Source organism: Ixodes scapularis, unplaced genomic scaffold, assembly GCF_016920785.2.
Source record: "Ixodes scapularis isolate PalLabHiFi unplaced genomic scaffold, ASM1692078v2 PGA_scaffold2__306_contigs__length_199485367, whole genome shotgun sequence".
Lineage (NCBI taxonomy): Eukaryota > Metazoa > Arthropoda > Arachnida > Ixodida > Ixodidae > Ixodes > Ixodes scapularis.
Genome location: NW_024609857.1, coordinates 143,202,945 through 143,215,456, shown reverse-complemented (window position 1 = coordinate 143,215,456; position 12,512 = coordinate 143,202,945). Strand labels below are relative to the sequence as shown.

General features: G+C 48.8%; 1 protein-coding gene across 1 annotated transcript in view; it reads right to left on the bottom strand.

The window, feature by feature from the left end:
• Positions 1 to 644: 644 nt before the first annotated feature.
• Positions 645 to 12,512, bottom strand: part of LOC115319835 — a 32,013-nt gene continuing 20,145 nt past the window's right edge. Inside the window, exon 2 of the mRNA XM_029979842.4 lies at positions 645 to 2,769. Within this exon, the coding sequence (XP_029835702.3) occupies positions 717 to 2,747 (2,031 nt within the window). The 5' untranslated portion in view covers positions 2,748 to 2,769 and the 3' untranslated portion in view covers positions 645 to 716. The remainder of the gene's footprint in view (positions 2,770 to 12,512) is intronic.

Sequence of the window (12,512 nt, the reverse complement as noted above, 5' to 3'; positions counted from 1 at the left end):
TTTTGGAAGTCATTGGAGTCTTGATTTGAGTCTGGTGTTAGGAGTCCGAGTCACCATAAGGTCTTCATCGGAAGGCTTCGTCGGAGGCCTTGAGAGAGTCCTGATTCAGTCTTTAGCTGAGGGTCTTGATTCATAGAGTTGTTCAGCTGCAACCACCACCGGAGACCGGGCTTAGGGCAATAGAATGTGAGTAAACCACTTGATTGCTCTTGTTGCGTTGCGACTCCCTTGGGAACGATTAAAGTGCAGCTAGATCGAATTGGGCACAATGTGGAACGATCTGACAAAGGCTAACGGCCAATATTTGAAGGCTGGGAACTAAAACACCAACTTCGAAGCAGTTTTTCATATTTGAAACATAATGCCCTTGCCAAGTCAGATCACAAGCTATTACATTGGAAACTGATTATCTCATCCAACCACTGATGAGTGCATCACAAGTCAGTATTGTCTTGCTTTACTCATATCCAACTGACACAAAATATTTTCTGGCACTGCTTTTATGTACCGTCATAGATTCCCTGCCACATGATGTTCAACCCTAACTATAGTGCGCCAATGTAAAAAGCTTTAATAAGCACTTACCTGAACTTACCTGTACTTCCGTGTTACTTACATTTTTCCAGTGCACAAAGAAACAGCAATGCTGGTACACAAGAATCCTTTATACAAAGTGGAAATTTCAGATGAAGGGTTGAACATAAGAATCCAGGAAATTAATCTCCCCAAATAAAGCCATCATGCAGTTTCTCAAGCTGCAATGTCAACTCAAGCTTTTCCAGAACACAACCTCCCGATGAACTACTGAATGCAATATCACCACATGACAAAAGACTGTTACTGATGTCATCTGGTACCAGATACACCGTTACAGACTCTGAATTGCCAATACTGCAGATGCTGGTGCTTTCACTTGTTTGTACCTCCTTCATAGGTTTCGTGTCCACCCCTCTTACAATGCTGTCAATAGCATTGCTGATGTCTTTCTGAGGTTCCATTTTAGTGTTTTTTTCAGCTACCAAGTTCGTCCTTGTTGTGTTGTTCTTAGTGCCGAGCAGAATGCAGGGTTGTTTAAGCATCCCATAGGCTACCTTCCTTGTAGCCTTTTTATTAACTAGTTCAGGCTGAACTCGAGAGGAAGCCCCAATGGTGCTTAAAGAACTTGCTTCACTCATCACATTATTTAATGAACCAATCACTCCCTTTTTTCTGAGCTCTTCAGTCTTTAGACCATCAGTTGCCTTTGACTCCAACACTATTCGTGGGTTAGCAGCTTCATCATTGCTAACGAACTTCCCCTTCAGAACCTTTCCATGTACTTTCATAGGTTCTGGAGTACACTGGTCGGAAGGCATTACAATTGCTGCCTTGTCTGTTTTCTCCTTATGTACAACTTCAGTCTGGAGCTCAGTTGACGAAGCCCTGATAGAGTTCACAAAACTCTTTTCACTCATGACATTACTTAGTGAACTGATCACTTCCTTATTTACAAGCTTTTCACTTTTTTTGCCACCAGTAGTTGTTGGCATGGGCACTATTCGTAGCTTAAAAGCTTTGTCCTTGCTAGCAAACTTCCAATTCAGACCTCTTCCACCCACTTTCACAGGTTGCGGAGTACACCAGTCAGGAGGCAACCGAACTGCTGCCTTTTCTGTTCCTTGTTTATGTACAAGTTCAGACTGCAGCCCCGTTACTGAAGCCCTAGTAGGGTTCACAGAACTCTTTTCACTGATTACATTACCCAGTGGACTGGTCACTCTCTCATTTACAAGCTTTGGAGTACTCCCACTAGCTCCCAAGGAGTTTGGCTTAGCAGCTTTCTGATTGATGGTGCACTTTCTATCTAGAGTATTTCCACTCTGCCTTTTCACAGGTTGCGGTGTCAACCAGTCGGGAGGCAACCGAGGATGGCGGACTCTTGAATAATCTTTGAAGCCCGCACCTTTAACACTCCACACAAGTCCCCCACTCCTAAGCCTTTCACCCCGAAAACATGAGCCATTTCTACCGTGACTAGGTGGCTCACTGGCCTGCTTTGCTTTGCACTCAGAGTTTATGGTCTCTACTTTCCCTGCCATTGGTGCACAGCATTCTGTACTTTTCTTTAGTACATTCAAACCAGACGAGGACATATTCTGTGCATGTGGAGTCCTAAACGACACTTTCTCAAGAATATGCCTTGCACTGTTCGCAGAATCCGATGCTCTTTCCTTCACATGACAGCTACAGTGTCTTGAAGATGTCTCATCATTGGAGATCTCACGTTTAGGACTGGAGACCGGTGAAATGTCCATCGGCACGACATCATGGCACTCTTCAACTTCTGGGTCTTTCCATTTAGAAACCGGTGAAATTTCCATCGGCATGGCATGGTGAGACACTGCAACTTTCGAGTTTTTCCATGAAGAGCCACATGAAGGTGTCATTCCATGAAATTCCTTCACTTCTGTACTGTAGGGTTCAGTAGCTTGGAGTCCTGATTCTTGAACCTTGCATGACACAGATGAATGGAAGCCACTCCATTCGCGAGATGAACTAACTTTGGTGCTTTTGCAGGGGATGGGCATTTTGGTAGCACTTCTGCAGCCAGTAATACCAGAGGCACATGGCTGTTGCTCTTGCAGAGGGTAGTAATAGAAGCTTGACACTCCAGAGCCTTGGAAGGTTCGTTTCTCGTACCAGGCATAGGTGTGATCCACTGGGTACCCATAAGGAACCCACCCTTGATTTGAATATGGGCCTTGCATTTCTCACATGGTCAGCAAAACCCTGCAAAATAGAAACAAGCCTTATGCCCTTGTGGTCATTTCTAAGGTGAAATACAAACTCGAGACTCCAAATGAACAAGTGTGGGGCCTGAATCAATACTTACACAAAAAAAATTTTCCAATGCACAAGTACACATGTAGAATAAACCCTTCTTTGATAGCTTCTGTCCAGTGTGCATTTTTGACACTAAAAGGAACCCTCACAATTAGTTATCGACATGTTTATAGCTGGTACTAGGTGTAGACTAAAAAAATGATTATAAATGAAGCAGCTTCCTAAAGTATGCAGTAACTCAGATGGGCCTCAGATAAGTATATTCCAATATCTTTGGGGCAGCTTAAGAAACAGAAGATAGAACACTCAGTTTGCTGCACTTCATATTGACAACTAAATACATCTGCATATTTTGCATCGATGTCTTGAAGATTCTTGTGTCTACAGCATAGTATATAAGGCATCATGTGGTGTTTGAAGTGCTATTCAAATCCATGCCATGCCTGCACAAGATCTAAGCATTTGACTCTTTCTGGCTCAACGATTTGGGGGAAAAAAACAAATTTCCTCATTAAACATTATGTTAGTGTCATAATCGAACCAGACGCCATGCAAGTCCCAGTGCAAGTGCGTGCAGCCCGCGCCGCAGCACGTTTACTTCTTCCTTCACAACACTTCTTCCCCCCTCACGAGTAGTGAAATATATAATAGTAGAAAAATTTTGCAGAAAACATGCACGGCAAAATGTTTGTTAGAACACAACAAAAAAAAAATATGCGAAAATGATGCACAGCCAAATGTTCATCCACTGTTTAGGGCGAAAACCGCACCACGGGCTCCCGCGCTCGTGTACCTCGACGAACTGGGGTCTGCTGATGTATCACCGTAGTCGAGGCTGTGGTGTCAGCAGCGTCCGGATTGACTGCGAGGTCAGTAGTACCACTGGACTGGGCGGGTTGGTGCATATCATCCCCAGAATTCACAGCTGAATTTGTGCCCACATCCGGGAGATTTCCGTCGTCGAGGGTATGGAGTCAGCAGCGTTTGTGCCTACAGGAGGCAGGTCGACACTTGGTGTGCATGGACGAGCTGATGATGGGAGTTCCGCGCTACCAGAAAAACTGGGGCATCTCGGTGCCACGCGGATGTGATCGTGGTGCCTTGTCCACACCCTGCCATCTGGCAGTTTCACCGTCGATGCAAATCCCTGGTCAGACTCTACAGTAGCCGGCACCCACCTAGGTCCGGGTCGGAAATCCGAGCAAAGACTGGTGTTCTGGGCGGAATATCCGTAACCCTAGTGTACGGTCCATTTTTGCGCACGTCCTGCTGGAGCTGTTTTAGGTTCACTGTGGTCCGAAGATCGGGTCTCAGCAAGCCCAGCGCAGTCTTGAGCTTCCGACCCATCAAAAGTTCAGGACTGCAGCCCGTCACTTCATGCGGCGTCGTCCTGTATGACAGCAGCAGTCTGGCTATTTGCGTATGAAGGTCCCCCGATCCCGCCTTCTTCAACTTCTGCTTAATCGTCTGCACAGCTCGCTCGGCTGCTCCATTGAACGCGGGGTGGTATGGGGGCACCAGCACTTGTCTTACGCCATTCTTCCGTAAGAATGTCTTGAATTCTTCGCTCACGAATGCCGGACCATTGTCTGATACAACTACATCCGGCAGCCCCTGAATAGCAAACATCTTCCGCAGACAATGAACTGTCACAGACGTCGAGCATGTGCTTACTGGAAGTACCTCGATCCATTTGGAATAAGCGTCGACGGCAATGAACAGGTAGGTGTTTCTCAGGGGTCCAGCAAAGTCTACATGCAGTCGAGACCACGGCCTTTCCGGAAATGGCCATGGCCTCACTGGTACCGATCTTGGCGCTTGCTGATGCTCTTGACAGGTACGGCATGCCTCCACTGCTGCCGTGATGTCCTCATCCAGAGCTGGCCACCATACATGGCTCCGGGTCACTGCTTTCATCTTGGAGACTCCTGGATGACTTTCATGTAGCAACTGGAGCACATCTGCCTGTAAAGACGTGGGGACTACCACTCGGCTTCCAAGTAAAATGCAATCACTCTGAACGCTCATCTCTTGAAACCGTGCTTCGTATGGCTTCCACGGATGTCCACAGGGCGGCCTTTGACCAGTCCACAGTGCTGCTCGCAGTTGTGACAAGCACGGATCTCTACTCGTAGCTGCTGCAACCGTTTGGGCTGACAATACTCTTGGGTAGCATCCTTGGAGCATAAACACCTCTGGGGGGCACTCGACCTGAAACTCGGTTGTAGGTAAGGGCAGCCGACTCAGTCCGTCTGCGTGAGGAATCTGTCCGCCAGGCCTGTACTTCAAAGTGTAATCATACACCGACAAGAACAATGCCCAGCGTAAGATACGTGGCGAACATGACTCGGGAATGAGCTTGTCAGCTGCCAACAGCCCAAGGAGTGGTTTATGGTCAGTGGCCGCCTCAAACGAACGCCCCCAAAGGTACTGCTTGAAACGCGTCACTCCGAACACCATAGCAAGCGCCTCCTTATCAAGCTGGCTGTAGTTTCGCTCGGCAGCAACCAGGCTCCGCGACGCAAATGCGATAGGTCGCTCTTCTCCCGACGCCTCCCTCAGTGCAAGAACCGCACCAAGACCGTACGGAGATGCGTCCGTGACCAGCACAGTTCTCTTCTTTGGGTCGAAATGGGCCAACGTTTCTGCTGATGCCAGTAAGGACTTACTCTGGAAGAAAGCCTCCTCTTGAGATGACGTCCAAGTCCATGGTACGTCCGGAACCAGCAGACGATTCAGCGGGTGCAGTACTGCAGAAAGTCGGGGAATGAACTTGCGATAAAAGTTAATAAGGCCCAGGTAGCTTTGGAGGCTTTTGACGTCCTGCGGTCTCGGAGCCAAGAGGACAGCCTCGACATTCTTGGGGCTGGGGTGCAACCCACTGCGCGTAATGATATGCCCTAAATACTCCACACGCTCCTTCATGAACTCGCACTTAGCTAGCTTCAAGCGAAGGCCTGCCTCCTGAAGGCGCCCGAGGACCCGGCACACATTCTTCCAGTGATCTACGTCACTTGCGCCGGTCACAAGAATGTCATCGAAATAGACCGCAACATGCAGCAATCACCCAGGAGATTGTCCATTTCTCGCTGGAACAAGGCAGGGGCGGCCACCACGCCAAACAGAAGCCTTGTAAACGTGAACAGGCCTTTCAGAGTGTTGATCGTGACCAATTCTTGTGACTGTGCATCCAGCTGGACTTGTTGATACGCATCCTTTAGGTCGAGCTTGGTGAACTTCACCCCGTTGGTCAGTTTCGCGAACAGCTCTTCCAATCCTAGGAATTGGATAGCTTTCGCTGACCGTCGCTGGATTGATGGTGATCTTGAAGTCGCCACAAAGGCGTACGCAGCCATCTTGCTTGACAACAGGAATTACGGGTGCAGCCCACTGCGACGTCTTGACAGAGCGTATGATGCCTTCGCGCTGCATACGCTGAAGTTCCTCTACTACTCTGTCTCGGAGTGCGAATGGCACTGGTCGTGCTTTAAAAAATTTCGGTCTTGACCCTTCCTTCAGGATGATCTTTGCTGACACACCCTGCATTGTCCCAAGCGTGTCTGAAAAAACTTCGCTGAATTGTTCGACTAGGCTTGTGACGGAACGGACCGCATTCACTCCCTCAGGCTTTGAAATAGTAATCTTGAATGCTTCCATCCAGTCTCTGCCCAGCAATGTCGGACATGTCCCCTTCACCACAAACAAGGGCAGTGTCGACTCAAGTGTTCCCACCTTGGCTGCTGCAGTAATCTTCCCCAGAACCGATGAGAGCTCTCCCGAATAGCTCTTCAGTCTCACTTCGGAGTGTTCTAACGGCGTTCCACGAAACAGTGCATTGAACTTTTGCTCACCGATGATGGAAACGCTGGCGCCGGTGTCCAGCTCCATGACTAGTGGCAAGTCTTTCACGATGGCTTTAATCTGCATGGGCCCGAGTCCCGTTGATCGCAACGACCACATGGCGCACTCGTCTACCTCGGGTTGTGTTTCCTGGAGGTCGTCCATTTGGTGCACAGAGCAAGAGTCCATTCGATTCTTTGAGCCAGTCGGTGCCGCCCTGCAGGCCCTTGCAATGTGCCCCTGACGTCCACACTTGAAACAGGTGCTCGCCCGGTGGCGACACCGGGACGTTTGATGTTTATCTCCACACCGATCACAGCCACGCTCGACTGCGTTAGCCGCATTCCGTCTGGGAGGTTCCACAAAGTTGGTGGGCTCCACTGCGGCCGCTGACTCAGGCTGAGGGCAGAGGGTGTGGGCATCTTTCCTTGCGGCTTCCATTGCAATGACCAGTTGCTTTGCAGACTCATGGTTCAGGTCTGACGATTCCAATAACCGTGTCTGCATTCCCGTGTCGTTGATACCGGACACTATCTGATCCCTCATCATGCGGTTGCACATGGTGCCGAAGTTGCAGTCATCTACCAACTTGTTTAGCGCCGCTACATAGTCACTGACAGCCTCACCTTCGTGCCGTCGCCTTGAGAAGAATTTGAAGCTTGCAACAACTTCCGATACCCTGGGCTTGAAATGGGCATTGAGAGCTGCGAAGATTTCGGTGAGCGTCGCCTCCCCTGGTTTCGTTGGCGAGAGAAGACTTCGTAACGGTGAGTATGTTGCTGTCCCGCAGCTTGTCAGAAATACGGCCGATTTCTTTTCCTCGGCAACATCGTTGGCCAGGAAGTACAGGAGAACACGCTCCTGGTATTCCACAAACTCAGTTGTACTTGCATCAAACGCTTCCAGCTTGCCGACGGCCGGCATCTTGTCACGTACCTCTCCTCGATATCTTCGTCACGGCACTGCGTCAATATATTAAGGTTTATCTCTCGTCGCCAGTTGTCATAATCGAACCAGACGCCATGCAAGTCCCAGTGCAAGTGCGTGCAGCCCGCGCCGCAGCACGTTTACTTCTTCCTTCACAACAGTTAGCAAGTGTCATGCACCAGCACCAGGTGGAGCACGCGAGAGCTCTCTTTTGTGTGCTGTTTTCTTCCTCCTCGTTCGAAGTCAGTCCTAATAAAACAGCAATGTGACGCTATGGATGCTACGCCTCGTCCCTCCTCGCCGGGCATTGTTTATTCCCATTGCGCGCCGCGACCCTGCATATACTCAATAACCAACAGGTTATGGGCCCAGGACGACGCTATGCCAGTGCACAGTGCGGTGAGCGACATTAATGTTTTCTGAGGAGCGACTCAACTACGACGAAGACGCCGACGAGAAATCATGCCACTAGTGTGGAACTGGACACGCGGATAACGAGCTCGGCTGTGCTGCAAAAGAAATGAACTAAGCAAAAACTGCGTCGACAGTTTGTGGAAGACGTCACCAAACCAGTATGTGTGTTCCTGCTTCGCTGGGTGCGGTAAGACGTGCAACGGGAACCCAACGCAAGTTCATCGCGGTAAGCCTACTTCGAACCGCTCTCGACGAAGCAAAGCGATACGACGGCAGCGCTGGACAAATTCAAGATACCAAAACTCTCAAGCGAAAATTACCATGCGTGGGCGATTCGAACCACAACGGCGCTCGTCCAGAACGGCAGTTGGAAAGCCATCGAGCCTGGCTATGGTGGGAGAGAAATGATGAACGACGAGAGGAAGATAAATAATAAGGCTTTGACATTCATGTTCCTAGTAGTGGAAGACACCTACCTGGACGACATTGGGAAATGTTCGACAGCTCACGAGGCCTGGAATACACTGGAAAAGATACATTCGAAGTGTGGCCTACTACATGCTCTTCAGTTGATGACTTTTTCAACACCAAAATGAAGCCAGACAAAACTATGCAGGATTACCTGGGTCGAATAATGAACCTGCACAGGAAGCTTTTAGCGGCAGGATACGCCATCACCGACAGGGAAGTGGCACTGGTGATGCTGATGTTTGCCAGAAGCTTATGAACCACTTATCCTAACTCTTGAGCAAGACGAAGGAACACTGACGCTGAAGAAAGTGAAAGCAAGGCTGCTGGTGGAAGAAAAGCGGCAAGTCAAACGTGAAGAAGGCAGACTGAGTGAGAGTGAAGAAAACAAGGCCCTCATGATGAACAAGCCCACTACACAGAGCAGTCAGCTCCATAGATGTAATGGGCAAGAACATTTTGCAAGGAAAGAAGAAACTCTCACTGCTACGAGATCCTCTGAACCGAAACGACGAGTCCGGTGTTTTGTGTGCGGAAAATTTGGACACATCGCCAGAGAATGCAAGGAGGGTCCTGATGATGAAGGGTGCGGCTCACAGAGAAGAAATTCCAGTGAACCAAAGAAGGCGCTCTGTGCCAGAGGTGGGAGTTCCTCAGGGTCACACATCTGGTACTTCGACAGTGGAGCAACTGACCACATGACGTGAAACAGAGCCAAATTCACCAGCTTCCAGTCCTGCTACTTGTCTGTTGAGGCTGCAAGCAACGAAGTCATGGAGGTTCTCGGGAGAGGACGAGTGGAGATTGATCTCTCGAAAGACAGCGGTGGCATCCCCATCGAGCTTAGAGATGTCCTTTATGTACCCAGCTCGGACGGTAACCTCTTGTCAGTTGGGAAGATTGAGGAACGTGGACTGAACGTGGCTTTCAGCAACGGAACGGCTAAAGTGAGTGAAGCCAATGGTGACTTGACTCTCATAGCAAAGCGTGATGGTAACTTGTACACTGAGTGAGTCGTGTGCAACGTTGAAGTTAGCAAAGGCAACAGACGTTGCCTTGTGGCATCGACGCCTCGATCATCTCTGCCATGAAGCTGTCGAAAAACTTTGCCGAAGTGGGAGAAGCAGTGAAGACGCGAAGTGCTCGACGTGTGCACTCGGCAAGTTGAAAAGAAACAGCTTTCCGAAGACTGGTGGAACGAGGGCTAAGGCCCCATTGGACCTTGTTCACTCGGATGTTGTTGGAAAGATCACACCTGTTTCGAAGGGAGGGTCGAACTACTTTGCAACGTTCATTGATGACTACTCCAGATACACTGTAGTGTACCCAATGAAGACGAAAAATGAAGTGCTGGACAGGTCGACCAATACAGACAAATGGTCGAGAACCTTCACAAAACGAAAGTGAAGATGCTACTCAGTGACAATGAAGGTGAATACATCAGCCGGGAATTCACCCAATACCTTGCTAAGCATGGTATCTTGCGACAGCTGACGGTGCCCAGAACGCCTCAGCAAAATGGGGTGGCTGAGAGGATGAACCGAACGTTGCTGGACACAAGGTGCCTACTGATTGAATCGGGCATCACAAAAGAGCTATGGGCTGATGTTGTGGTGACTGCATCACACATTCGCAACAAGTGTCCATCGAAAGCACTCGACGGAGCGGCTCCCGAAGCCATGTGGCTTGGCAGAGAGGTCAAGTTGAGCCATTTAAGAGTATTCGGATGCAAGGTATGAATGGTTGACAACAAGCGCGGGAAGACAAAGCTCGACCCAAGGGTAGTGGAGTGTGTGCTGGTGGGTTACCCAAAGGGAGTAAAAGGGTATAAACTCTGGGACTGGCGCAACGATAAGTTCTTCGTCAGTCGTGATGTGACCTTCAACGAAAACAGCTTCCCACGCAAGACTGAGGCTGAAGGTCGACTCAATGAAGAAGGCGGAGACTGTGCTGTAGACCTGATCACAGTCACTGTAGATGAAGAAATCCAACCAGAGGAAGAGAGAAGTGATGATGGTACCACCTGCTGTGACGAAGACGAGATCTCGGAAGAGGAAGATATTCCTACTCAAGTGGCAGAGACCACCAATGTGTTAAGACGTTCGGAGAGGCTGGCAGTGAAGAAGTAACTTCCGGAACGCTCTCGTACTTGATCCTCAAACAGTGGAGGAAGCACTCTCAATGCCTGATGCGCAGGAATGGAGAAAAGCCATACAAGAGGAGCTAGACAACCTGAAGAAAAATGACATGGGAAATGGTTCCAAGACCAAAGGACCAACAATTCATCAAATGCAAATGGGTATTCAAGAAGTTTGACCAAAATGGTGACCTAGATCATTACAAGGCTCAACTTGTTGCCTGCGGTTATTCTCAGGTAGGAGTTGACTTCAAGGAGACCTTCTCACCAGTGGTGAAGCTCAAGTATATAAGAACACTGTTAGCAGTAGCAGTTGAAAGAGACAGGAAGATTCATCAAGTTGATATCACTGCTGCATATTTAAATGGGACCTTGAAAGAGACCGTGTACATGGAACAACCTGCGAAGTACGAGGGCCGCAAGGACAACGTATGTCCCTTGAAGAGCCTGTATGGACTACATCAATCCGGACGGGAGTGGAACCTGGAACTGGACAAGTTTCTGAAGACGGAATGGTTTTCTCGGTCCAAGGCAAATCCATGCATATACTTTAAGCAGGGGGGGAACATCATTGTAGATGTTTACGTGGATGACCTCCCGATTCTCGCAAAGGACGAAGAGGCGATCAAGAGCTTCAAGAGAAGCATTGGACGTGCATTCAACACCAAGGACCTCGGAGAGGTTAGCCACATCTTGTCAATCAAAGTTGTGCGACATGAAGGTGGAGCACTCACATTGAACCAAACAGCATACGCCGAAGAAATCTTGAGTCATTTGGGATGACAAGTGCTAAAGGGGCGGTATCACCACTTGATCCTGGAATGAAGTTTCAGAGATCTACTACTGCCGATAAAGACAGGGAGTTGAAGCCCAAGTACCGACAAACGGTTGGAGCGCTTCTTTGCTTAGGGGGAGTCATACAACCACTTGTATGAGCCAATTCAGTGAGCATCCCACCTTGCAGATGTGAAACAGCATAAAGCACATTTTGAGGTATGTGCAACAGACAAAGAACTATACCCTCACATACACGGAAGACAGGAGGCTGTGTACAAGGTTTTTGTGATGCAGATTGGGGCGAATGATAGTCATTTAGTGGGTATATTTTCATGCTGGCTGGAGCTGCCATTTCGTGGAGCAGCAAGAAGCAGAAGTCCACTGCATTATCCAGCATGGAAGTCGAATACCTTTCAATGTGCCAAGCGGCGAAGGAGATACTGTGGCTCCAACACTTTCTCAACGAAATACCGTATTTACTCGCACAATGAACGCACCCCCCAAGTCGGCTCTCAAAATTTCGGCTTTTTTTTTTTCACTCGCGTAATAAACGCACCCCCGACTCTGACGTCAAAATTTTGACCCCCTCCCCCCACGCGCGCGAAATGAACGCACTTTTCTATCCTGGTGCAGCGAGGTCGCGAATGCATGGGCAGCGTGGGCGAACAAAACGCCTTGCCAAAGGCGTTAAAAAAAATTCGCAAAGATCTAAGGGAAGCAAAAAAAAAAACATAAAGAGGAGCTTTTTTTTTTTTTTTTTTTTTGCACAGAGCATTTTTGATTTTGGATTCACGCGCCGCCGCGCGCAAGGAGGTAAGAAAGAGAAGCGGAGAAGCGCGGAGAAGCGCTCTAACCGAACGAAACAGCTTGCGAAAGGCGGCAAAAAGAGAAAAAACACAACTAAAAAAAAACAAAAAGGAGCTTTTTTTTTTTTTGCACAGCTTAGTTTGGTTACTGGGTGTCGCGCGCCGCCGCGGGCAAGGAGATAAGAAAGATAAGCGGAGAGCCCTCGCCGAAGCAACGCCTAAGCAAACAAAACAGCTTTCGAAAGGCGGCAAAAAAAAAAACAAGGAACTAAAAGAAAAAGAAAACAAAGAGTTTTTTTTGTTTTTTGCACAGCTTAGTT